This window comes from Talpa occidentalis, unplaced genomic scaffold (genome assembly GCF_014898055.3).
Source record: "Talpa occidentalis isolate TD23 unplaced genomic scaffold, MPIMG_talOcc4v2.1 talOcc4.9, whole genome shotgun sequence".
NCBI classification, from domain to species: domain Eukaryota; kingdom Metazoa; phylum Chordata; class Mammalia; order Eulipotyphla; family Talpidae; genus Talpa; species Talpa occidentalis.
In genome coordinates this window covers 4557075-4583715 of record NW_023605305.1, presented here as the reverse complement: position 1 = coordinate 4583715, position 26641 = coordinate 4557075, and the positions used below count along the sequence as shown (strand labels likewise).

The 26641-nt window shown below is 50.3% G+C and overlaps 1 protein-coding gene across 1 annotated transcript in view; it reads left to right on the top strand.

Moving 5' to 3' along the window:
- The first annotated feature begins 10948 nt into the window (after positions 1–10948).
- Positions 10949–26641, top strand: part of CLSTN1 (calsyntenin 1) — a 58908-nt gene continuing 43215 nt past the window's right edge. The window contains 2 exon segments of the mRNA XM_054691155.1: positions 10949–11366; positions 11906–11962. Coding sequence (XP_054547130.1) covers positions 10949–11366; positions 11906–11962 — 475 coding nt within the window.

Sequence of the window (26641 nt, the reverse complement as noted above, 5' to 3'; positions counted from 1 at the left end):
GCCCTCAGCCTCTGCAGTGCCGGTTCGATCCCCGGCCATGGGGCGAGTGTCCCACATGGCGCACAGACCTCTCCTGCCGCCCGCTGCTCCCCTCAGCAGTGTACTTCGGTCCTTCTGCCTGCTCTGCTCCCCGCTCTGGGTCTGGTGAATTCTCTCAGCCTCCTTCACTTCTGACTGTACCCAGTGCTTGTATAAATAAATAAATCTTTAAAATAAATAAATAAATAAATAAATAAGCTGATAAGTTTAGATACAGTCCCACTTGTTGGTTTTGGCTTCTGTTTCCAGTGCTGCTGGGGTTGTATTCCCAAATCCATCTTGTAGTCGGGGCCCTGTTGTGGGGCCCCTTTATTTTCTTTTCCTTTTTTTTTTTATAGAGGCATGTTTTATTTATTTATTTATTTGTTTGTTTGTTTGTTTTGTTTATACAAGCACTGGGTACAGTCAGAAGCGCGGGAGGGTGAGAGAATTCACCAGAGCCAGAGCAGGGAACAGAACAGGCAGAACGAAGAAATACACTGCTGAGGGGAGCAGCGGGCGGCAGGAGAGGTCTGCACGCCGCCCCTTTATTTTCATTCAAGTACTTTGTGTTTCTCTTCTTGTGTCCAAGTCTTTAATCAGTTGGAGTGAATTTATATATATGGTGTTAGTCGCTCATTGACATTTGACAGCATTTAGTTGATTTAGCAGCAGCCCTCTCCCATCTCGCCCGCTGCTCCCCTCAGCAGTGGATTTCAGTCAATCTGCCTGTTCTGTTCCTTATTCTGTCTCCGGTGAATCCTCTCACCTCCCCCCCCCCCACTTCTGGCCTACACCCCAGCTCTTGTATGCATAAATAAATAAAAATAAATCGTTAAAAAAAGGAAGAAAATGTCTGTAGGGTAAGGTAAAAAGCATCAGGCTTTTCTGCCCTCCTGCCATTAGGATGGATGACGGAACCCTGTGGTCCTGAACGCATGTCTGATGGCGGCACCTGAAGTAGGGTGTGGGCCTAGGTAGATGGGATTCACCTGGGCTAAGACTGGGCTTACAAGGGTGGCATCACGGGGACGCCAGAAGAACCACGAGAGCAGCAGAGAGAACGCCAGAGAACGCCAGAGAGCCTAGAAAGAGTGAAGAGTCCCGGCCCCCCAGCACCCCTGCCTGCTGTGTGCCTGGTAAATCCCAATAAAAACCTGAAAAGCCACCGAGGGCTCCAGGACTTCTCCTTACCCCGTCTGCTCGGATCATAGGGATCCTGCTCTGCGGCCATCCTGCCACTACAATGTATCACAAAAAAAGCATTTCAATAAGATTCTGATATTTTGGTGTAAATTCCTGGATTATATTTAAGTTTACGTTATGTGAAATTTTCATTGTTTTTTAAAAGATTTATTTATGCATACAAGAACTGGGGTACGGCCAGAGGATGAGAGGAGTCACCAGAGACAGAGTGGGGAGCAGAACAGGCAGACTGACTGAAATCCACTGCTGAGGGGAGCAGCAGGGAGACAGGAGAGGTCTGCCGTGCCATATGGGTAGCTCCCTGGCCGGCCGGGGATCACACTCATGTTGCAGAGGCTGCGGATTGCTTCATGGTGCGGTGCTTAACCCCTTGCACCATCAGGGAGGTCCTGGTTTGACTTCTTTTAAGTTCTTTGAGGATTCCGTGAGCCGAAGGGCTGCGGGGGAGAAAGCACTAGAGGTGAAATCGAAGTTTCACGAGCTGAAAACCAGAGCTCGAGTCTGAGCTCTGCCGCTTGCGCTGGTCTGTGACTCTCCAAGCCTCTGTTGCCCTGCCCGTGACACGGGTAGCTCGACCTGCGGAGTTATTGTGCGTGTGGAAGGAGGACAGATTTCTGACAAGTGTCCCGTAACTGTGGGGCTCTAAGCAGATTCCGGGCCTTCAGCACAGGTTTAACCTGGAAAAGAAGGCGCGCCTGCTCGCTCAAGGTGGATCAAGATTAGGGGATGATGACAAAGGGACAGGAAACGAGGCATCCAGGTAGACCAGCCCGGTGACTCAGGAGAGAGGGGGGAGGGGGTTGCCAGCTGCCACTCGCTGGAGAACAAGGTGACATTGCCTGCCGGGCCAGCCCTGGGGACCAAGGTGACATTGCCCGGCCAGCCCTGGGGACGAGGGTCTGGGGTTTCCAGCGACTTCTGATCGGACAGCAAATCTGTTGTCTCCTTTGCCCGCGGCTCTCCCTGCCCCACCCGGGACTGATGCTGCCTGGCACAGGGACAGGTCTTCGGTCCGCTTCAGCTGCCTTAACAAACCCCATTAAGTGACTTTAACAATAGAAAGGCATCGTCTCCCGGTTCCAGAGGCTGGAGGGCCACCGTGGAGGTGTGGGCAGGGCTGGCTCCTTCCGAGTCTGTGAGGGACAACCTGTTCCCCGCCCCGCCTGCAGCCTGCACGCGGCCCCCCTGCATACGTCATTCCCTTCCCCTCTGGAGGGCCACATTTCCCCTCACAGGAGGACATAATGGCTTCGGGACCCCCCTCTCCTATGATCTCATTTTAACTCGATTACTCCCGTGAAGACCTTTCTCCAACCAAGGCCGCAGTCAGCGGCGCCGGGGTTAGAACTTGGGGGAATCACAGCTCAGCCCTTCGCACCCGGCACCCTCCCCAGCCGACCTCTCCCTCCATCTCACCAGCCCAAGGCTGTGGCCGAAAGCACTGGATTGCGTCCTGCCGGAAGGAAGCAAGAGCCTGTAATTGTGTTAATTGCCAAAATACCAGATCTGCAATTAATACGCCACGGGAACAAAGAGCAAATGCACTAATAGCACATAATTTGGCTTAAACTATACCCTGGGCACATCCCTGCAACTGAGCTCTGCTGTTCATGCTCCTTTTCAAATTAGTAACTACGAGCAAATTAACATCAGTTCCCCCTTCACCCTGCTCAGAGGGAGCTAGCGGGCTGGGGGGGCCTCAGGGATCCTCAGTGGGGCCCCTGGTGGGATCAGCCCCAGACAAGCTCTGGGGCCCTTGAGCTGCAACCTCTGCTCCACTCCTGGGGTGACGATCCAGGCCGGGGCAGAGGGTAGACCATCCTCAGAGGGCTGGGGATCCCCCCAGAAGGGCAGATACAAGTGTCCTGGCCCCTCCTTCTGCCCTCTCAGCACGCAAATCTGGCTGCCTGGGGTCTCAGCTCTGCCTGCTCAGGCCTGGAGGCTGCTGGTGTGGCGTCCTCCTGGCAGAATCCCTGCCCAGCGTGTGTCAGGCAGACCCCCACCCCCTGTCATGAGTCTGGGGCTCCTCACTCTTGGCCCCCTCATCTGTGTCTTCCCTCTTTCTACACTTCTTCACACAGGGACCCGCTGAGCCTGGAGCCTGCAGTCCGGGCCTCTTGGCTTCTGGCTGGGCCTGTGCAGCAGGGCCCGGCGGGTGTGGGATAGCAGATTCCTCGTTCTGTCCTCCACGCCCCTACCAGGGCCTAGGCTGAGGGGCAGTTGGGCCTTTTGCTCTAGCATGTTCTTGCAATGTGCTCCCTGCGTTTCCAGGGCTGTGCGGGGTCACCGGCTCCTGCTAAGCTGGTCACAAGCTCATAGAGAATTCTCCCTCCTCTCTGCTGCAGGGAAAAGACTGTCTTCCTCCTGGGATGGCTCCTCATTTGCATCCCCTAATCCAGGCCCTTGGATGATGGACTCCTGGAGCCACTTCAGTGAGCCAGTGGCAGGGAGAGAGAAGAGGGGACAAGGAATCGCCTCACTTCTGGCTGTCCCCTGAGGCCCGGGGGGACTGGAAACAGGAGGCCCTGGGGTCCAAGTCCCTGTCCCCCTCCGGCTTGCCAGCAGGCTGGACTGAGGCCAGCAGTGACAGGTTTCTGGCGGAGAGCCCCACTGTGCTGGCCTTGAATATGCCTGGGGCGCCAGGTCAGCATAGGGGGCGAGGGGGGGGGGCTCTGGCCTCCCTGGACACACCTGTAAGGACTCAGGTCTCCGGGTTTATAAAAAACCTGCAGGCTGGGGCCTCCCTGGTGGCGCAGGGGTTAAAGTCTCAGTGCTATCAAGCTATCCCCAGCCACTGCAGCTTGAGTTCGATCCCTGGCCAGGGAGCTACCCACATGGCGCAGCAGACCTCTCCTGTCTCCCCGCTGCTCCCCTCAGCAGTGGATTTCAGTAGATCTGCCTGTTCTGTTCCCCACTCTGTCTCTGGTGAATCCTCTAACCTCCCCCCACCTCTGGCCAACATCCCAGTTCTTCAACTCAAAAATAAACAAATCTTTTTTTTTTTAAAAAAAGAAAAAACCTGCGGGCTGGGACAGGCAGAAGGAGGAAGTTTAGTCACCACTAAGGCCTCCACCCCGCCCACACCTGGGACTGACCCAGGAGGGCCCCACCTGGGATGAGGTCACCATCTACCAGCACCCACCTGCACCGGGCCCCGGGCTGCTGTTTCCCAGATGTGTTCTCATTTCATCCACTCAGCACCCCCGTGGGGCATGTTTCTTCATGATCCCCATTTTATGGGAGACAAAACGGAAAGGTGAGGGCCACAGAGCCAGAAGTGGCAGACTGGGGGTGAATAGGAGACAGCCAGGAAGGGTTTGCGAACCCACGAAGAGCCCCGTGCAGGTAGGAAGGTCACGTCCGCACGTGTGAGCTTGGGACGGTGGGACAGGCAGCTCTTTCCTTGGGGGAGATCTCCAGCTGCCCGTCAGGTGGTGCAGGGTACCTGGTCTGGCATCTGCCACCTCTCACGGCTCCACCCCCATGTCCTGGCTCCACCCTGGCCACCTCCATTCCATGAACACCTGGAGCTGGAGGGTGTATTGGCCAGGATGGAGGTGAGAACAGCAGCCCACCCCACCCCTCCTTTCTGATTGCCCCTCTGGCTTTTCAGGACCTGCAGAAAAATTCCCATCAGAGGCCCTTCCAGAAGACAGTCAAGAGCTTCAGCTTTGGGGCCAGAGAGTTCTAGCTTCTTCTTCTTCTTCTTCTTTTTTTTAAGATTTATTTATTTATGCATACAAGAACTGAGGTACAGGCCAGAGGTGTGGGGGGGGGTGAGAGGATTCCCCAGAGACAGAGTGGGGAGCAGAGCAGGCAGATCCACTGAAATACACTGCTGAGGGGAGCAGCGGGGAGACGGGAGAGGTCTGCTCCACCATGTGGGTAGCTCCCTGGCTGGGGATCCAACTTGTGCTGCTGTACCTGCAGAAAGCTTCACAGTGCTGATGCTTAACCCCTTGCGCCACCAGGGAGGCCCCCAGACAGCTCTAGCTTTGCATGGGCTCTGCCACTCTGCTGTGGGACCTGGAGCAAATGATTTTGCCTCTCTTAGCCTCAGCGTCCTCCTGTGCAGATGCAGACTAATCACCGTGTTCATTGCTGCTAGCATGAAATCAGATAATGCTGGCGGGTGCTCCTGCTCCGTGAAGGCCTGGCCCACACAGCAGACACTGTGTGAGTCGCGCTCATTATTTCTCCATCTCTGGGGTGTGATTAATCCCCGCTACACAGATGACGAAGGAGAAGAAAGAGGTATCCCCAAGCAACTAAATGAGCCAGAGGCTTGAAAGGACAAGAAATTCTGAAATTGGGTTGTTGATTTTTTTATTGGCCTGTGGTGGCCCAGGGAGCTTCAAGGTCAAGAGAAAAGGACAAAAAGTCCATTGAGCCCCTTTGAGGCTGGTTCTGCTCCTTCTCTGCTGCAAGGTTTGGGACAGTCTCTCAACACTTATGAACACCCGCTCCCCATCAGTTAAATCGTGCTGATTAACACCCCCTTTCTTGGAGCCAAATACACAGAGAGGCCCTTTGAAAAAGGAGCATGCTGGGGCCTCTCCGGTGGCACAAGGAGTTAAGTCTCAGCACTGTGAAGCTATCTGCAGCCTCTGCAACATGAGTTCAATCCCTGGCCACGGAGGTGACCCACATGGCACAGCAGACCTCTCCTGTCTCCCCGCTGCTCCCCTCAGCAGTGGATTTCAGTAGATCCACCTGTTCTGCTCCCCACTCTGTCTCTGGTGAATCCTCTCACCCCTGCACCTCTGGCCTGCACCCCAGCTCCTGTATGCATAAATAAATAAATCTTAAAAAAAAAGAAAAGGGAGCATGCGTGTTAGGCAAATGCAAACTCTGCAGAGCTGCGTGAAAGTAGTTGTAACTATCATCCCCTGAGACTTTCTGAAGTGCATTCCATTCACATGCCATCACTGTCCACGTCACCATCATCTTCACGGCAAGAAGAGACCCCCTGATTGAGAGTCTGGACATCATAGGCTGAGCTAAACACAGTTCTCTAAAGGAGGTAGAATGAAGCTGACCCCCAGATGCGGAGTGAAGCTCAGAGTAACTCGGGTGTCTGGTCTTTTTGCTAAAAACTGGAATCCAGGTCCGTGTGAACCAAGATCACACAAGGATTTTTTTTTAATACTTTATAGTCCACCTCTCCGCCCAGTTCCGGGGACTATAATGGAGCCATAGTTGGACCCCAGGCCTGCAGCCTCCAAGTTCACGCAGTTACCCCTGCGGGGCTGAGACCTGCCCCGACTGCAGTCCTCACTGTTTCTCCCTGGAACCACAGCTCGACCTGTTACAGGCAGGGAGAGGGGCACCCCCAGACCCCGCAAACTTGCCTGCACTAAATAGATTCTGCCATCCGCCGCATCAGCACAAAACATATGAAACTTTAATAGGAAGGAAATTAAATACAATTAGGAAACAATACAGGAAAGGCAGAGAATATAGTTTTTAAATCAAGCACCCAAAGTTACCCGTCCCCTCGTGGGTAAAAGTCCACCCAAGCCGGATTGGCCCAGAGCAAGGCCCAAAAGCTGCCCTAAGTCCAAAGCACCTTCCAGCGGGGACCCACAGAAAAGGGTCAGAAACAACCAGACAAGTCTGGGAGGAAAAGAGCAAAATCAAAATCAAGATAAAAGCTGCCATTATTAACCTCCCCACGGGTCTCACCCACATCTGTGTCACCCCGTCCACGACCAAAAACCAAGCGCAGTTTCTTCATGTGTCTCTGCTCCACGTGCCTCCTCCAGGTCTCCTTCTGGCTCCATCCTGCTTCTTCCTTTCCAGTTTCCTCTGCAGCTTCTTCTCTCCCAGCTCAGCTACACCCTCCCTTGGGTGGGGCAGGAAACCCAAAACTTCCCCCTTTCCTGGGGACCACCCTGTTACAGACCCAGTCCCTTCCTGGGTATCGGGCAGGGCAACCCAAGCTTGACTGAGCATCCTCAGAGGGACCCTGCTGGCCCACACATGGTGTGTGTGCCCACTGCCCTGGGTGTGTGATTAGAATAAAATGCCCCCGTGCCCTCTGCCACACACAAAGTGAGAGATTCCCCCAGAGCCCATCCAGAGCAGGGGCGGGGGGTAGGGGGGAGTAAAGCTGTGTGTTACCTTTGGGAGAGCTTCTACGCAGGAGACCCCCAGTGCCCGTCCTGCCTTCTGCAGGTGCAAAGGCGAGCTGCCTGGCTTCTGTAGGAAGGTGAGATTTTCCTTCCCTGGAGTGTCACCAGCCAGTGAGGCTGATGTTCATGCAAAGGAATTCTTCGTTCCTTTGCAAATTGAGAGCCGTAAAAGCGTGAGAGTCTGGAACAGGCCCCGACCCGATTCCCTGGAGACCATGGAATGTTCCTTCCCAAGTCAGGCTTTCTTTCAAGAGTTCCTTGAAGACCCGAGCCCTGGACAGTCATAAGAGCAAACGGCAGCTAATGCTGCTTGCTGGCTGGCCCACTGCCCACACCACCCCAGGAGGCAGCATGGACTTGTCCCCATTTCACAGATGGAGATGCTGAGACTGGAGAGATGAAGGTGCTCACTCAGCCCTTCCCAATAACATGGTGGATAGGCTCTCCATGGCACCCTGGAGAATCAAAAGACTGGAAACAGTCCTCCATAGGGGCTGATGGGCAGGCTTGCGCTTCTGACACCAAATACGGGGGGCTTCTCTGTCGAGCAATTCTCTATTTTTCCATGGACACCAAAAGGTGTCCTACGATTTCATTCAATTCTCACACTACCCAGAGTCAGCACGGACCTCACAGGTTGAGGCTGCAGAACCCCCCTTAGATGCCAGTTGTAAGCAGGTGTCTCCCGGTTATCCAAGTTTCTGTCTGGCTTGGCTCTAACTCTGGGGGTCCCCAAGACTACCTCCTTGACTGTACATGCTCGGAGGGCCCCTGCTGGCCCACACGTGGTGTGGTGCGTGTGCATACTGCCCTGGGTGTGTGATTAGAATGAAAGCGTGCCCATGCTGGGGCCTTTTCTTTGGTGACTGGTCTCAGGGAGGGGCCGAGGCTCTGTTTTGGGCTCCGATGGACAGGAAATTGAACCTCAGGTGTTCTTCTTTCTAGCAAACTGCTCTTGAGTGTTTCTCACCCGGAACCATCAAAGTACCTTCCGGGAAGGGCTGCTGGAGGCACAGACGAGGGAAAGAGCTTGGTGGGGAGGCTGTTGTTAACGACAGTCATTTTACAAGATGGAAATACTGTGTCCTCCATCTCCTGTGCAGACCGGTTGAAACTTCATGGCTTCCTGCCCAGGCTAACCAAGTCCGGTCCCCGTCCCAGACGTCCCTCACTCAGAGCCTGGCTGGTGTCTTCCTCATGTTCTAGGGTCTCTTTATCAGCATCTGGCTCAGCGAGGCAAGGAGGGGGTCTCTCTGCTCCCCACAGCCTACACTCCCCACCTCGGGGCCATTTTGAGGGCTTACTAGTCCATCCCGGGAGGCCTATGGCCGAGGCTATGGTGAGGCCCTCCGGGAATGGAGGACCCTGGATCCCTGGGCTTCCCAGACCCTCAGCTGAGCCCTGCAGCTGGACTGCTCGCCCTGGGCAGGGGTGCAGGGGTACAGGAGCTCACAGCCTGTGACTGCCCCCCTGCTGAGGGACCTTTTTGATCTATTTCTTTCTTTGTTCCTAGAAGGGACTGGGGAGGGTGAGAAGAAAAAGGGATCAGGATTCCAGACAGCAAAGAGCTTTTGTTTGTGCTCCTGATAGAGCCGAATATATTACATTTTCCCTCTTGGCACCAGCCTATTAACTCAAAATACAGTTATGAGATTATACTTTTCTAATTTGATGTTTTGTAAATCTTGAAGGCCCCTGGAAACCTAAAGAGTATGTTTTTTACCCTCAGAGGTATGAACTCCATGATTAAAAAAAAAACAACACAGCGATCCATTTGGTTCATCACTATTTATTAAGCACCTACTGTATGTGCGGCAGTGTACTAGGAGCTCAGGAGGCTCCTGAGGGAAAAAGAAATGACCATGTTTAGACCTACTGCGTGCTGGGCTCTCGGAAGCATTTTTATTACATCATCTTAATTTAAGAATAACTATTGGGGCCTCCCTGGTGGCGCAAGGGGTTAAGACACAGCACTATGAAGCTCTCCACAGCCACTGCAGCAAGAGTTCAATCCCCAGCCAGGAAAGTCACCCAAATGGCGGAGCAGACCTCTCCTGTCTCCCCGCTGCTCCCCTCAGCGTGTGTTTCAGTCAATCTGCCAGTTCTGCTCCCCACTCTGTCTCTGGTGACTCCTCTCACCCCCCATACCTCTGGCCTTCACCCCAGTTCTTGTACGCATAAATAAATCTTAAAAAAATGTTAAGAATAACTATGAAGGGGGCTTCCCTGGTGGCACAAGGGGTTGAGTCTCAGCACTGTGAAGCTATCTGTAGCCACTGCAGCAAGAGTTCCATCCCCAGCCAGGGAGCTGACCCAAAGGTGCAGCAGACCTCTCCTGACTCACCCGCTGCTCCCCTCAGCAGTGGATTTCAGTAGATCCATCTGTTCTGCTCCCCACTCTGTCTCGGGTGAGTCTTCTTACCCACCACACCTCTGTCCGTCACCCCCATTCTTGTATGCATATATAAATAAAAATAAGTCTTTAAAAATATAACTAGGAAATAGGTTTTGTCATCCCATGTCACGGGTGAGGAAAGATGCAGAAAGTCCCATGACCTGTCCAAGGTCATTGGTGGCGCAGGAGCCAGAGCTGTCCCATGCAGAGCTGACTGCCCCAGCCAGGCCCTCCCCACAGAGCAGGAACACCCGTGGATGAGTCACCGAGCGGCGCAAACCAGCCGATTATTAAGCCTGGGCTGTGTGGGGTCAAGGGTAGGGGGGTCGAGGAGTGAGGAGAGTCAGGAGGATTTCCTGAAGGAGGCGGCCCGGACTCCCCCTGGCAGGACCAGAGGCTCAGGGCAGAGGTGGGGGAGGTGCCGTGATGCTGGCCCGAGCAGGAACAAACTTGAACTATTACAGTCTCCGGACTGCAAGCCCTGAGGTCAGCTGGGTGGGGTCTGGGGTGGAGAGGGGAAAGTCTGGCAGAGCTGCCAGGAGCCGGTCAGTGACTTGGGGGTCAGGGGGAGTGTGGCTGCAGTTGTCGGAGCGGAGGGCCTGAGGCTGGAGATGGCAGGGGCCGGCAGGGTCACCCAAGGCCAGGCCAGTCCTCCAGGACGCAGGGGAGGGGGGAGCGTCTCCAGGTCTTGGTGGAGGAAGCCCTGGGGCATAATGGGCAGGAGCGGGGAGTTCCCAGCTTTCACACTCCCCTGGGGTCCTCTGGGGTACTGGTTCCCTGCTCTTCCAGAGCTCCAGGTCCAAATCCCTCATCCTGACATTTCAGCCACCTCACCATCTGGCTGCTACCTTTTTTTGGGGTGTCTCTGCACCCACTAGTGTCCTAAATGAGCTCTCTGCTTCCCCAGACCCAGTTACTCATGCTTCCTGCCGCCCAGGCTGCCCGCCGCCCCCCCCCCCGCCCCCCAAGGCGGCCCCGCAAAGCCCACCAGCCAGACCCTCTCAGCGAAGGACGCGCTGGAGACAGCGGGGGGCAGCGAGCCGCCTCCCCCGCAGCCCCGCCCCCGGCTGAGGATCAGCATCTTGTTGTTATTTACTCTGCGCCCTGGACGTCTCCGCAGTCCGCGCGCCCTCGAGGGCTGCGGTGTCCACTGGGCCTCCCGCCGTCTCCCTCCCTCTGTTTCCTCATCCGCAAAATGGAGCCAGACGCGTCGCCTCAGGCCCGGCCGGGCCGGGGCGCCCGGGGGCAGGACGGCGGGGACCGGGCGGGGGACCCCCGGGGCCCTTCCCTGTCCGGGCGGCTCCGCGCCTCTCGGGGGCCCGCCCGCCCCGCACTGGAGCTCGCAGAGGGCGCGCGCACAGCCCCCCGAAGTCCCCCGGTTTCCTCAGCAAATGGGGGCGTCTGGGGTCGCCGCTCAGGACCGACCCCCGGGCCCGGGCGGCCGCGGCCGGCGCAGCCCCCGCCGGCCACGGAGCGCGAGTGCCCGGCCCCGCCCGGCCGGCCCGGTTCGGGGCCCCGCGGCTCCGTCCTCACCGCGCCGCGCTCGGGGGTCGGGGGGCGACGGTGCGCGCGGCTGCCCCTCGCCCCCGGGGTGTCCGCCCCTGGGGATGGGGGTGCGGCGGGCACAAAGGGAGGCGCGGGCCCCGGGCGCCGCTCGCGGGGCTCCGGGGCCTGAAGGGCGCGCGGGGACCCGTGGACGCGCCCCGCGGGGGCCGGGTCGGGGTGCAGCCGCCCCCCCGCCGCGGGGGCCCCCACCCCGGGCGCGTCCCCGCCGGCGCGCGCCCCGGGCTCCGCCGCCGGCCGGGGAGGCGCGCGCCCGCCCCCGCCCTCCGCGCCCGCGCGCGCGCCCCGCGCCGCCCGCCCGCCCCTCGCGCCGCACCCCGCCCCCGGCCGGGCCCCTCGCGGCCCGGAGAGCGCGCGCCGCCATCTTAGCTGCGCCGCCGCCCGCGAAGCCCGCGCCGCGCCGAGGGGAGGGGAGGCGCCCGGCCGAGCGCGCACCCGGGTCCCGCGGCGCCTCCTCGCACCCCAGCTCGCCGCGGCGCCCGCAGCCGGCCCCGGCCGCACCCCGCGCCCCTGCGCTCCCGCCCGGGCCGGCCGCGGCGCCCCGACCGAGCGATGCTGCGCCGCGCCGCGCCCGCGCCGGCCCCGGCCGCCTGGCGGCTGCTGCTGCTGCTGCTGCTGGGCGGCCGCGGGGTCTGGGCCGCGCGAGGTAAGCGGGTCGGGCGGGGCGCGGGGGCAGGAGCGGGGCGCGGGGGGCCGGAGCGGGGCGCGGGGCCGGAGCGGGGCGGGGGGGCGGAGCGGGCGCGGGGGAACGGAGCGGGGCGCGGGGGGCCGGAGCGGGGCGCCCGGGGAAGCCTGGCTCCGTCCCGGGCTGGGCTCCCGGGCCGGGGCGCCCCCTTGGCCGCCGGGGTGGGGGCCGCGCCGACCCGGGGGCCCGAAGGACCCGTCTGCCTTCCCCGCGCGCCCGCGGCTGGAGAAGCCCCCCCGGGGGTGATGCCCTGTCCGTGTGGGGTGTGCTCGGGCGTGCTCCAAACTGGGGGTGCAGGCACAGATTTTGGCGGCTGCTTATGTAAGCGCCCACTCCTCCGCGCCTTCCCGGGATGCGGCTCCCCGCGGGGCCGCGGACCCCGCGTCCTCGCCCCCCGCGCCCCTCCGGGTCCCCGCGCGCTCCGCCTGCCACGACCCGAGGCTGGAGCTTCTTGCCCCCCCGACACCTTTCCCCGCAGAGGTGAGGTCGCGTGAGCCCAGGACCGCGGCCGCACCTGCGCCGGGAACCCCTTGCCTGCCCCGACGACGGCGCGGGTTTCCTGGCGGGGTTCGGGGCGTGCGAGGACCTGCCGGGGTGCTGCTCGCCAGAAGCGCAGACCCCTCTCGGGCCCCTCAGGGCCGAAATGATTTTATCGATACTTGGCGAGACCTGTTTCTTAGAGAATTTATTTGTTGTTGTTTCAACCTTCGTGGGCTCAGCCTTCCCGCGGCTCAGGCTCTCCGGTGTTGACCGATCTTGCCAGCGAGAAGCTTACGCATTGCAGATAGGTGCTTCTGCAGGAGCTGGGGATCGTAAACGCTTTCTTGGTCTTGGAGCAAAGTGATCTGCGTGGAGTCAGGAGAGTGCTTGCATCTATTTTTCTGATTTTTTTTAATCAGGAAAAAATGGGGGCGAGGGCTGAGGAAGTCTAGATGAAACGGTCATTAATGCATTTTAGCAAGCTTTTAATAAAATTCTCCTTTAATAAAATTCTTCCTCGGCATGCCGTATCAAGAGAAGTATGGTGTTCCAAGTTGAAGGGCAGAAGGGGCAAATGCATCTTTTGTTCCATGTTCCTTCCCATCAGGATGATAAACTTTGAATACTTCTTTCATAGCCGACATTCTGTTGACTGTCAAATTCGGGTCTGACACTCAGTATCGAAACGCTCGCCATTTGATTTTTAAAAGTTACATCAAGCAAAGTTGGAAGAATGTTCTTTCCAGATGTGGGATGGAGGTCTGCAGGTCTCATAATGCATCCAAGAGGATAAAACAGACCTCCGTGCTGCAGCAGGGCCGTAGGAATTCGTCAGTAGGCTATTTTTCTGATCCTGTGTGATATGAACTTGTGGGGATTGCAGTGTTGGGGATATTAGATAATAAAAAATGCAGCAGCCTTCCATGGCTGTAGCTTCTTGGCGACCACTTTGAGTCTTTTTTTAAATGGCAATTTTCAGGTTTTTGGGAAAATGGTTTCTTGATTGATTACCTTGCTTTTCATAAACAACTGTCAGGGAAAAGTCATTTGAATATAGGCTTCAGTATTATGCTTAATCTCATATTTTTATTGCCAAAAATAAATAGCATTTATTTCACATAGACCTTTAATTGCTAAAGAAATAATGAAATATGAATAATCCTGGATGTATTCCAGTTTAAGAGTTGTAACTCAGTTAGCTGGAACCTTCTGTTAACTTCCGGTTGCATACTGCGGGTAGGAGAAAGAGCATAAAGCCATACTGTTTCATAGGAATTCTTCCAAAAAAAGGCGAGTTTTAAGAGTTCATATCATATAGGATCTCTGTCAGTAGTCTTTGATTTTAGAGTCCCCAAAATTAATGTTTCAGTTTTAGACAGAAGGACTATGACAGATAAGTGGAATTTTAATGAAATGTGATTATTTTTGCATTGATTATTTTTGCATTGAAATAAGAAGATGCTGTAATTCCATGACACATGCTTCAGTACCTGGTGAAGCCTATTAAACCAACTCTTTTTTTCTCTCTCCTATAATGAGGTAACATTGGTTTACATAGCCAACTCTTAATGTTTCAAGGGAGGAACCTGATGGATTTAAAATTTGAAGACTTTTTTAAAGAAAGGATTGAGTTATTTTTATTATTGCTTTCTAAGACAGGAGCATGTTACTTTCTAGATAGGATTTTTATTTATGACTCCAAACAAAATAGGAAATCTGATGATCCTGAAAATCGGCTGGAGTCTTTTTCACATATTCTTGTTAATTGAAATTTCAGATCATTAGGTTTTAAAAAAATATGCATTTTCTTAATTTGGTATAGCACAGGTACTTGAATTCTTTGGTAAAGAAAATTTGAGATAATGATTTGTTATAAAATACATAATCTAGTAGAGCTTTGGGAATATGAATTCAAGATTGGCGGATAGGATTCTTGCGGTGTTGAGTTACTGCACCATTAAAAAAAAAATCCATCCAAAACCAACGATGCAGAAGTAGCATTGACACACAATAGAGATGGGGTGCAAAGGCCAGAAGTAGGTGTCCTCGAGGTGACAGCCCCCTGCCCAGGCTGGCTCACCAGGCCTGTCTTTCCCACAGTCACCACCACCGGGAACTGGGATGCTGCTCCCGTTGTCCCGGATTTGCCCCTTTCTTGCCTATGCTCTAGGCATATTTTGGTTCATTTTCTTATTTAGCTGTGGGATGATATTATTATTAGATTGAAAATATTCACAATCTGTTGCTAAGGCTTTTTTCTTTTTCAAGTTTGAGACAAAGATTCAATTCCTTCAAAGGAACTGAATGTAGAACAGCTTAAAAAACCTGCAAAACACATCTGGAAGTTGGCTTCTTTCCTTCTAGAACCCTCCAAAGAAGTATGTAGGAGCAGAGAAAAGGAAGAGCTGGGCTTTGCTTTTTCACCTCTGGGCCGACCTGAACGTGACCTGCCAGCGCAGTGCACCCAGCTGCGTGACTTGTGACCAGTAGGGCTGTGGTGCTGCGATGCGTCACGTCTGCCTTGATCTGTTTCCCTGAACTTGTTGTTTAAGATCTCGGAAGACTTTTCCCATGTCCACTCTTTATAAATTTTGAAACGGGCTTTTTGAGATATAATTCATATACCATAAAATTCGCCTTATGTGTATACAATTAAGTGATTTTAGTGCATTTACAAAGTTGTGTAACCATGATCACTATCTAACTTTCCAACATTTTCATGCCCCCCACCACCAAGAAGCACTGTACCCATACCCCTTAGACCTGCTCCAGATTTCCCACCCCCATCCCTGGCAACCACTCATCTGCTTTTGTCTCTGTGGATTTGCCTGTTCTGGACATTGCATATCCATGGAATCCATACTGTGTGGCCTCTTGTGACTACGTTCGCTGCTGATGTTTTCAAGGTTCATGATGATGTAGCAGGTATCAGTGTTCATTTCTCCCACGGACAGTATTTCCTACAGACTAAATGTCCTGCAAGTTCATATGTTGAAACCTGATCCCCAAGGTGGTGGTATTTGCAGGTGTGGCTCTGGGGAAGTGATTAAGTCATGAGGGTGAAGCCCCCATGGGTGGGATTAGCACCCTCTGAAAGTGCCTCAGACAAGGCCCTTATCCCTTCTGCCTTGTGAGGACCCTGCCGAAGGTGCAGCTTATGAACCAGGTGAGTCCGAGTCAGACACTGAATCTGCTGGCACCTTGATCTTGGACTTTCCAGCCTTCAGAACGCTAAGAAATAAACTTCTGTTGTTGATGAATCACCCAGACTAAGACCATGTTCCAGTGCGTGGAGAGGCCACATTTTCCTTCTCTATTCATCAGTCGATGGGCATTTAGGTTGTTGTCCACTTTGCTTTTTATGAATAATGCTGTTGTGAACACTTGTGCGGGTATTTATATTTTCACTTCTCCAGGGTCTGCAACAGGGAGGGAGTGCCTTTGCCTGGTCTTTGGGTAATTGTTTAACCTGAGGAACTGCCACACTTTTTTCCCAACTGGCTGCATGATCCTCGTTCACTCACAACCCCTGTAGTCACTCCTAGGAGCATCTGTCCAATCAGATACATATTTTGCTGTTGCTCAAGAGTAGTCTTATTTGTGTTGGTTTTTTTTTTTTTTAAAGATTTATTTATTTATGCATACAAGAGCTGGGTTCAGGCCAGAGGTGCGGGGGGGTGGGAGGACTCACCAGAGACAGAGTGGGGAACAGAACAGGCAGACTGACTGAAGTACACTGCTGAGGGGAGCAGCAGGTGAGGCAGGAGAGGTCTGCTGCACCATGTGGGTCACCTCCCTGGCCGGGTATCGAACTCATGCTGCAGAGGCTGTGGACTGCTTCAAAAGTTGCGTCTTAACTCCTTGCACCACCAGGGAGGCCCCTTACTTGTGTTTTAAGTGGCTGATTTTTCCCCTCTCTAGGAATAAACTGGCATCTCATCCAGCCAGTCCTTCCTTGCCCCTATCTTGCCTGTGTTATTTCTAGCCAGGGGTTGGACTTTGAGTTGAAAGGAACTTTTGGAAGGTCTGTCTTCTGTGCCTCAGTCGCCTTCCTGATGAAACAGATGCTTCTTCACGCGTCCTGACAATTGGTCATTCAGCACGGGACACTTGTGAGCCCACACAGTAAGCCTTCCCTTACAAACATTGCTGGGGACGTCAGTTGGCTTTCCCTGGCTCTGAATCTTGTCAAGTCTCCACATCTTTGCAGGCGTCCAGTTCTGTACTTCTTTGTCTTTGCTGCCTCTCACTTTCAGAAAGGCTGGGTGTGTTTGTGAGCCAGTGTCCATCCTGGCCCCGTTGTCCACCTGTCATGTGAGGACTGAGGACAGCGCTGTAGATTCAGTGTTGGGGGACACATGCCCCCCCCCAGCAGTGTAAATACCTCGTTTTCAGCATCAGGTTTATGAAAGCGAATGGAAGAAACATTAGAGTTCTTAAACTGCAACTAGTTTAGAAAATGACATTTTTTTTCATTCATGACATTTTTGTTATGGTAATTGGCTAAAAACTGTGCTTTTATTGAAGTAAATTATTTTGTCTAGTCCTTTGATCTTATTTAAAGTACAATATGCTATTTACCCAATTTTCAGTCATAGTATCAAATGCTTAGAAATGTCTTTAGAGTCAAGTGAATTTTATTTTATTTTTTTTTAAAGATTTATTTATTTATGCATGTAAGAGCTGGGGTACAGGCCAGAGATGTGGGGAGGGGAGTGAAAGGATTCCCCAGAGATAGAGTAGGGAACAGAACAGGCAGACTGACTGAAATCCACTGCTGAGGGGAGCAGCGGGAAGACAGGAGAGGTCTGCTGCGCCATGTGGGTTGCTCCCTGGCCGGCTGGGGATGGAACTCATGCTGCAGAGGCTGCGGATTGCTTCATAGTGCAGTGCTTACCCCCTTGCGCCACCAGGGAGGCCCCCAAAGTGAATTTTAAAGCTCAGTGAAAATGAATGTCTTATGTCTAAAGTGTAAGACATATTTAGTCTGCATTCTTCTTAATTTTTTTTTTTTATATAATACAGAACTTTCCTTTTAAGGACTACCAAGAAAAACGAATACCATAAACTTAAATTTTATGTAAAACGGGAGAGTGGATATTTCCTTGAGTGAAGTGTTTTAGACACGTCACAAATGTGGGTGACTCATCTGTATTTGCTTGTTCAATCTCATCTGTATTTGCTTGTTCAATTGATGGTTGATCAACTGATGATTCTGAGTGATTTGTGAAGGTTGTCTATGAAGTGACTTTCAAAGAACACATTTATTCCATCTGAAATGCAGAATCCAGTCACATTTAACTTCGCATATTTGAGATATCACTGATGATGAATATTGATGGGACTAGCTGTGCAATACCGGGGGCCGAGGGCAAAGTGGAAGCGCAGACCCCTTTGTTCAAAATTATTAAGGAATTTAAGATGGCAACGGACATTAAACCCGTTAAACCAGACGGGAGCCCAGCACACCCAGGAAAGTGGCCCTGGGTCTCGGTAGACGGATGTGGTGGAGAATTAATTGTCCGATGTGGGCCTGGCCCTGGGAGTGTAGCCGGCATGCTAGGTCCTCTGGGCACCCTCTCCGATGAACCAGCTGATGCACAGCCTCCTCCGGGGCCCTCCCGCAGCCGCCCTGCCTCTCATCGGAAGATTTTTATTCTCTGGTGGCCTCAGGGTGGGGGTTGCTGGCTTCTGTGGCCCCAGCACCTGACAAAGGACCAGGCTGTTCTAACCTCATTCTGGACAATGCCTGCAAATCCAGGCAGAGGCTAACTGAGGAATAGGGTCCTCTTGATTTGGGAGATTAAAGCCTGGCATCAAGCCACCGTATTTACCTTTAAAATACCTTGACTAATTCATGCCAGTTTCCTATTACATATGGGCTTAGCAACAAGGACAGCAGAAATAATTAAAATTCTTGGCTGATCCCTGATCTTTTTTTTGGCCAGGCATTTTAAACCCTTATCATAGTAGCTAGGAAGTAGCAAAATGCGTTAACTTGAATTTAATTTTCTCCTGCTGTCCCTCTCCTTGGGTGAATGTAAAGGCCCCGTGGGGGCAGGAAGGTGGGCCGCGGCCCCTGGGTCAGCAGTGCTGTGTTAATACTGGGGTAGTTTGCTAATCCTCAGCCTGGATTAGCAAACCCCAAATTGGCAATGTTTCTAATCTGGCTTCTGAGTTGTTTGTAAATATCCATTAATATCTGCCCATGCTTCCTGAATAAAGTGTTTTCACTTGGCAAGAGTTGGGAAGTCCATGCCCAGGCGTACGGAGCCTTCTCTTAATTAAGAGACGCAACTAAATAGCATCTTGCAAACATTCAAAGCCTGGAATCGACGTGACCGGAAGGCTTTTTGATGTGAAGTGTGACATTTTTAAAACCCTTTAACCTCTGGAGGAACAGGTGCCAAGGGCAGTTTCATCATCCAGCCGCCCTCGCGGTGACTTTGGTTAATAATAACCAAAGCAGCATGAGTCTTTCCTTGAATGAAGTGTTTTAGACACATCACAAATGCCCGTGACTCATCTGTATTTGCTTGTTCGATTGGTAGTTGATCAACGGATGATTCTGAGTATCTTTGAAAGGTTGGAGAGATTTACCACCATGTGAAAGTGATGTGTGAGGCAGGTGAGTCTGCGCAGAAGGTCTTCACTGCATTTGCTCCCTTTTCCTGTTAGATGCTTATGTGCTTTTCAGTGCTAATGGACAGCATGAAGCTGGGGGCAAAGAGGCAAAAAAAAAGCAGACTCTGGCCACTCAGGCTGGGCTGTGGAGGTTTTGATCTGAAGGGAGAAGTCTGAAGGTCTGGAAGTGAGTGAATAGTAGAGCAGATTGGGGCTTGGGGCAAAAGCCTTGCTTGGGATAGTGCATCTTGGCTACCTTCCTTTTTTTTTTTTTTAATTAATTTATGTATACAAGCACTGGGTACAGTCAGAAGCACGGGAGGGTGAGAGAATTCACCAGAGCCAGAGCGGGGAGCAGAGCAGGCAGAAGGACCGAAGTACACTGCTGAGGGGAGCAGCGGGCAGCAGGAGAGGTCTGCGCACCATGTGGGACCCTCGCCTAGCAGCTGGGGATCGAACCGGCGCTGCAGAGGCTGCGGGCAGCTTCACAGCCCGGTGCTCAGCTGCTGCGCCACCAGGGAGGCCCAGGATACCTTCTTTTTTGGAAACTTGAAGACAGACCTATAAACTGAGGCAAGCTGGTGGAATGGACAGGGGTAGAACCCTGCTAACAAAAATGTCTAGCTCTGGTCAGATTGAGATCTTTGTCCTGAAATGCTCAGGCACATTTTGTTTTTCCCTTCTCATAGCCGAGGACCCCGGCTGAGGTGCCTGGGCCACCTCAGTTCGTGCTTGCTTCTAGTGATGGCTTTTCAACGCCCGGACCAGCTTTGTCTTGTGTACTGTTTCCTGGGACTCGTTTCTGATTCCCAGATGCCCTGAAAAGGCAATTTGTATTGATCTGTTAGGAATTCAAGTTGGAACTCAAGTTGTATTTTCCCCTGGAAACAGTGTTCAAAACGGTTTAAGTTACAAAAGGGATTGTCAGTGAAAATCGGACAAATTTGTGGTAAAACAGCACACACAATTACAATATATGTATTTTTTTTTTTTTTTGCATAGAAGAACTGGAGTGCAGGCCAGAGGTACAGGAGATGGGGGGATGAGAGGACTCATCAGAGACAGAATGGGGAGCAGAACAGTCAAATCCACTGAAATCCACTGCTGAGGGAAGCAGCAGGGAGACAGGAGAGGTCTGCTGCGCCATGTGGGTAGCTCCCTGGCCGGGGATCGAACTCAGGTTGCAGTGGCTGGCCGAGACTTTAACCCCTGTACCCCCCAGGGAAGCCCCTCGTTTTCTTTTTAGTTTTACTATAGGGTATGTTTTGGATGATGAAGCCACAAACAGGTGAAAATGTGTAAGTTGATGTTAAGATCAGGCTTATTGTTTGGTAATATACACTTATTAATCATTTTTTTTGTAGAATGAGATCTAGGAAAAAAAAGCCACCTTTCCCCCTAGTTCAGTACTCATTAGATGGCCCTTTGGAGACCTTTAAGTGGCTGTTGTCATTGTAAAAATTCTCTGTAGAACTCTTCTTCAATAAAAGAAGTCTCTCTGCTGTTGATTTTTCTGAAAAATGTTTTAGAGTTTTCCCAGCATCTGGAAGAAGTCATCTGTGGCATGGACCTGTTTGTCTTGGTGGAGAGCGGCTGGTGGTTGGTTTTGGCTTTGCCCTGGATTGATGACCCTTGAGAGGTCATCTACTCCTTTCTACCCTTTTAGGATAAAGTCCACTACTTTTATTTTTTACTTTTTTAAAAGATTTATTTATTTATTTATACAGGCACTGGGTACAGTCAGAAGCGCAGGAGGGTGAGAGAATTCACCAGAGCCAGAGCGGGGAGCAGAGCAGGCAGACTGACGAAGTACACTGCTGAGGGGAGCAGTGGGCGGCAGGAGAGGTCTGCGTGCCATGTGGGACCCTCGCTGGCAGCCGGGGATCAAACCGGCACTGCAGAGGCTGTGGGCAGCTTTGCAGCCCAGTGCTCAGCCGCTGTGCCACCGGGGAGGCCCAAGTCCACTACTTTTAAAATCTGGCAATTTGTCTTCTCATTCAACCTCTAGTTACTGGTATATGTTGAATTAGGATGTTGAGCACTTCTGTAAACCCAGACATTGAAAAATCTGCTCCATCAATAGGAAACTGGTTTCTTAATTATATGACTAAGAGTCTAGAAATGGAAAGGATTTTGGAAATCACTGAGTGCCATCACCCTATTTTGCCAGAGGGAACAATTGAAGCCAGTGTATTTGTCGGTGTATTTTTATAGCTCAGCAAGTGAAAGGTGGGACTGGCGGAGCTGGTGGAGCATGCCTCTCTCCTCTCTGTAACAAGGAATGCACCGCAAACATAAATCCAGAGTCTTGCTACTGGCGTTTCACATGCAGTGACTCAGGAAAGATAAAATGTGAAGCCTTAAAGAGTGTGGAGAGGGTCCTCCCTGGTGGCCTAGGGGTTCGTCTCAGTCTCATCACTGCTGCGGCCTGAGTTCGATCCCCGGCCAGGGAGCTACCCACATGGCTCAGCAGACCTCTCCTGTCTCGCCCCCCTGCTCCCCTCAGCAGTGGATTTCAGTCGATCCGCCTGTTCTGCTCCCCACTCTGTCTCTAGTGAATCCTTCACCCACCCCAGACCTCTGGCCTGCACCCCAGCTCTTGTATGCATAAAAAAAATCTTAAAAATGTGGAGAAAAGGATATATTGTATTAATAAAGTTGCATTCTTTTAAATTTTGTAGTGCCTTTTTAATGCAGAACTCCCAGAAATTTGCACACACTGCTCAGACCCCAGCATAGGGGCCTCATTTCACTGTGGAGCCAGCGGTCATGATCAGACCAACCTGGTCTTCCTCCTGTCCCTGCGTCCTCCCGGGATGCTGCAGGCACAGTCGGTGGCAGTGCAGTGCATGGCTAAGAACAGGACTCCGCAGCTTAGCCACTGGAGCGCTAGTCCCAGCTCAGTTATTCACTCACTTTGTGCCCTTGACCAGGCGAGTCTCTGTTCCTTTGTCTGTAAAAGGGAGATGATAGCACCCATTTCAGGATTATTGGGAGGAGTAAACAAATTTCGTATGTATTTAGAACATGGCAGAAAGCTTGAGTGGAAGGCAGCATTTCTGTGGCCCTGTCCCCGCACCACCTCAGCCTTCCCCGCCATTGACACCTGCTCCAGACCGGTACTTCTTACAATTGAGGAAACTCCTTTGACAAATTGTCTCCCAGAGGCCAGTGTTTACATTAAGATTCACTTGGTGTTGCACATTCTATAGGTTTTGACAAATGTATGATGACATAAATCCTGTCGTGGATATGTGTGACGCACAATAGTTTCACTGCCCTGAAAAATCCATTGCCCTAAAAATTCTCCACCTATTTATCACTCCCTTCCCTCAAACTCCTGCAACTCCAGCTCCTTAGTTTCACTTTTCCCAGAGCACCATAGAGACGGAATAATAAATCTTGTAGACTTTTTAGATTGGTTTCTTTCATTTGGTAATATGCTTTTAATTTTCATTTTCACTAAGTTTTTCCTCATTCCTTGTAGCATCAAATAATATCCCAGGTTTGCATGGACCACAGTTTTATTTATCCACCCACATAAAGGACATCTTGGTTGCTTCCAGGTTTTGACATTTGTGAATAAAGCTGCCATAAACATTCCCGTGCAGGCTTTTAGTGTGGACTTAGTTTTCCACTTACTTGGGTAAATGCCAAGGAGCAGGACTGCTGGATCATATGGTAAGAAAATGTTTAGTTTTGTAAGGAATTGCCAAACTGTCTTTCAAAGTGACTGCAGCATGCATTCCCACCAACAATGAGTTAGCATTCTGTATGCTCCACATCCTTGCCAGCACTTGGTGTTATCAGTGTTTTGGATTTTGGCCACTCTAGTACATGTATAGTGTATCACTTTTAATTTGCAGTTCCCTAATGACACACGAGGTTGCATGTCTTGTCTGAATATGTTTAAGTTCTATCTTCTCTGATGAGGTGTTTGTATGAGTCTTTTGTCCATTTAAAAAATCATATTTGTTTTCTTATTGTTGACATATTTGCTGTCAAATACTTTTTCTGTATCTAATGATAGGATCATGTGATTTTTCTTCTTTGACCTGTTGATGTGATGGAGTCATTAAATTACTTTCAAATGTTGAACCAGCCTTGCATATCTAGGATAAATATTTGGTCCTGGCATGTGATTCTTCATCATGGCTTTGAATTTGCATTTATGTTTTTTTGCAGCTATGTTCATAAGAGAGAGTGGTCTGTAGTTGTAGTATAAATCTTTGTTTGGTTTTGATATTAGGGTGATACTGGCTCAGAATGAGTTAAGAAATATTTCCTCTACACACCTGCCTTCTCAAAGAAATTGTAGAGAATTAATGTAATTTTTTCTCTTAAATTTTGGTAGAATTCACCAGTGAACCCATCTGGGTCTGGTGCTTTGTTTTGGGAGGTTATTAGCTATTGATTCAATATCTTTAATAGATGTGAGCTAGTCCCATGATCTGTTTCTTTGTGTAATTTTTGATAGATTGTGTCTTTCAAGGAATGAGTCCATTTTGTCTAGGCTGTCAAACTTGTGGGCATAGAGTTGTTTGTGATGTTCTTATCTTTGTAATGTACGTGGGACCTGTAGTGATGTCCCCTCTCAAGTTTGTCTTGTGTTTTTTTTTGTTGTTGTTACTTATACTGCCCCTTTATTCTCCAACCGGAACAATATCACATAGCATTCAGAATCACCCACGCTAATGTCAACCATTTCCTTGGTAGATTTTTTTCTTCTTTATATTCTCAGGTCTGCTACTCCCCTCTCTCATTTATTTATTTTTTTATACATTATTTTTTTGTTGTATTTTTAAAAATTAAATTTATTTATTTATGTATATTTTACATCCTTGTTCATTTGCTTTCTCCTCTCAGGTGTAGTCCTGTAAAATTCCCACTACCGTTTCACCCGTGCTGCTGTTTCTGTTTTTGACTTAAGAGGAATTTATTTCCTCATGCTGGGAAGCTGGCAATTCCAAGATCAAGGTGCAGGCCAGTCAGTTTCTGATGAAAGCTTTGTTCTTGGCTTGCAGATGGCAGCCTCCTTGCCATGTTCTCATGTGGCAGAAGGAACTTTTATTTTTGGTGTTAGTAAATTATGTCTTCTCTCTCTTTTCCCCCTTTGTTAGGCTGTCTAGAAGTTTGTTGATTTTATTGATGTAGTCAGCTTTTTTGTTTTACTGATTTTCTGTTTCATTTCTGACCTAATTTTCATCATTTCTTCTGTTTACTTTGAATGTAATTTGCTCTTTTCCTAAGATGGATGCTTTGATTATTGATTTTATTTTTATTTTTTAAAGATTTATTTATGTATACAAGAGCTGGGGTACAGGCCAGAGATGTGGGGGGTGAGAGGACTCACCAGAGACAGAGTGGGGAACAGGAAAGGCAGACTGACTGAAATGCACTGCTGAGGGGAACAGCGGGCGAGTCAGGAGAGGTCTGCTGTGCCATGTGGGTCACCTCTCTGGCCGGCCGGGGATTGAACTTGTGTTGCAAAGGCTGTAGATTGCTTTATAGTGCGTTGCTTAACCCCTTGTGCCACTTGGGAGGCCTTGATTATTGATTTTAGATCTTTGCTAATATATGCATTCAATATCATAAGTTTCTCTACAATCACAGCTTTTGTTGCATCCTGCAAATTTTTAATAGGCTGTATTTTCATTTTCATTAGTTCAAGTTATAAAAAATTTTCTCTGGAGACTTCTTTTTTGATCCATGTGTTATTTAGTATCATGGTGTTTATTCTCCAGGTATTTTAGGGATTTCCTGATACCTTTCTGTGAATGATTCTCATTTAACTCCTTGCGGTTTGAGAGCAGACATTGCATGATTTTTATTCTTGTGACTTTGTTAAGGTGTTTTGGTGAATACGGTCTGTCTTGGTGAATGTTCTGTGTGAGTTTGAGAAGACTGTCATTTGGATGAAGTAGTCGCTACATGTTATTTGTATCCAGTTTGAGTAATGCTGTTGAGTTCAGCTGTAATCTTACGGTTTTTTGCTGTTGGATCTGTCCATTCCTGGGGTGTTGAAGTCTCCAGCTCTGGTAGTGGATTCATCTTTTTTGTATAATTCTCTTAGTTTTGTCTCATCTGTTTTGATGATTTGTTGTCAGACTCAGGCAAATGTGCTTGACATTTTTAAAGCAATTTAAATGATTTATTGTCTAAAAGTTTATCCACAATAGGATAGGCTGTGGGGTAGGTTTGATTTAGTAGTTTGACAACATCATCAGAGACCTGTCTTCTTTACTTTTCTTGTTCTGCCTTCAGTCTAGTCAGCATCATTCCATAATGATTCCATAATGCTACCTTCTTTCAAAGTAGCAAAATGATCCAGAAATCCAAGTTCAGATCCACGTACCATTTTGCGCAGAGGGGAGATGGTGTCCCTTTTGGTGACTTTTCCAGAGAAGCAAGAAAGCTGCTTTCATAAAATCAGTACTTTAGAGGATATATAGTGCATGTTAACGGACAAAATTATCTTAGAGGTCCTTCCTGAATTAACATCCATGCCTGAGAAATGGCATACACTGTTTGGCTTAGGTGTGGCTCAAAAGTAACTAACACTTAACAGCTAGTGACCGTTAAATCTTCTTGAAGAACTGTTTGTTTTATAATTATGTAATGATTCTGGATCCCTGGTAACATTTCTTGCTTTGAAGTTGGCTCTGTCTGCAATTCATTTAGCTACTCTTGCTTTTTGAAGTTAGGATTATGTCTTTCTTATCTCTTTATTTTTAATCTATGTCTTTGAATTTCAAGGGAGTCTTTTGCTGGCAACATATACATGGGTATTGGTTTGTTTTTTAATTCACCTGGGCAATCTCTGTCCTTTAATTGGTGTATTTAGGCCTTTGATGTTCACAGTGATTATTGAGGTGGTTACTTTAATATACATCATATTTGTTACATCATATTTGTTATTGCTTTCTATTTGTTACCCTTGTTCTTTGTTCCTTTTTCTGCCTTTTGTGTTTTTTTAAAAAGATTTATTTGTTTGTTTGTTTATACAAGCACTGGGTACAGTCAGAAGCACGGTAGGGTGAGAGAATTCACCAGAGCCAGAGCGGGGAACAGCACAGGCAGACTGATGAAATACACTGCTGAGGGGAGCAGCGGGGGATCGAACCGGCGCTGCAGAGGCTGCGGGCAGCTTCGCAACCCAGCGCTCAACCGCTGCGCCACCGGGGAGGCCCTGCCTTTTGTGGTTTTAATCAAGCATTTTATGTGATTTCATTTTCTTTTTTCTCTCTTAGCATATTGAATATACTTTTTAAAATTTTTTTTAAGTGGTTGCCCTAGAGTTTCCACTGTATATTTACAACTGATCCAACTCCCCTTTCAAATAACACTAATCCACTTCACAGGTAATCTGAGTACCTTATAACGTAATATTCCTGATTCTTCTCCCTCGTTATATCATTGCTGTCATCATAGCAATGAATGTCTTTCATACCCTATAACCTACACAGATGTGTGCGGAAGCCTATCTATATACACGTAAGTGTACATAATTCCATTGCTGCTATTTTTATGTCAAAC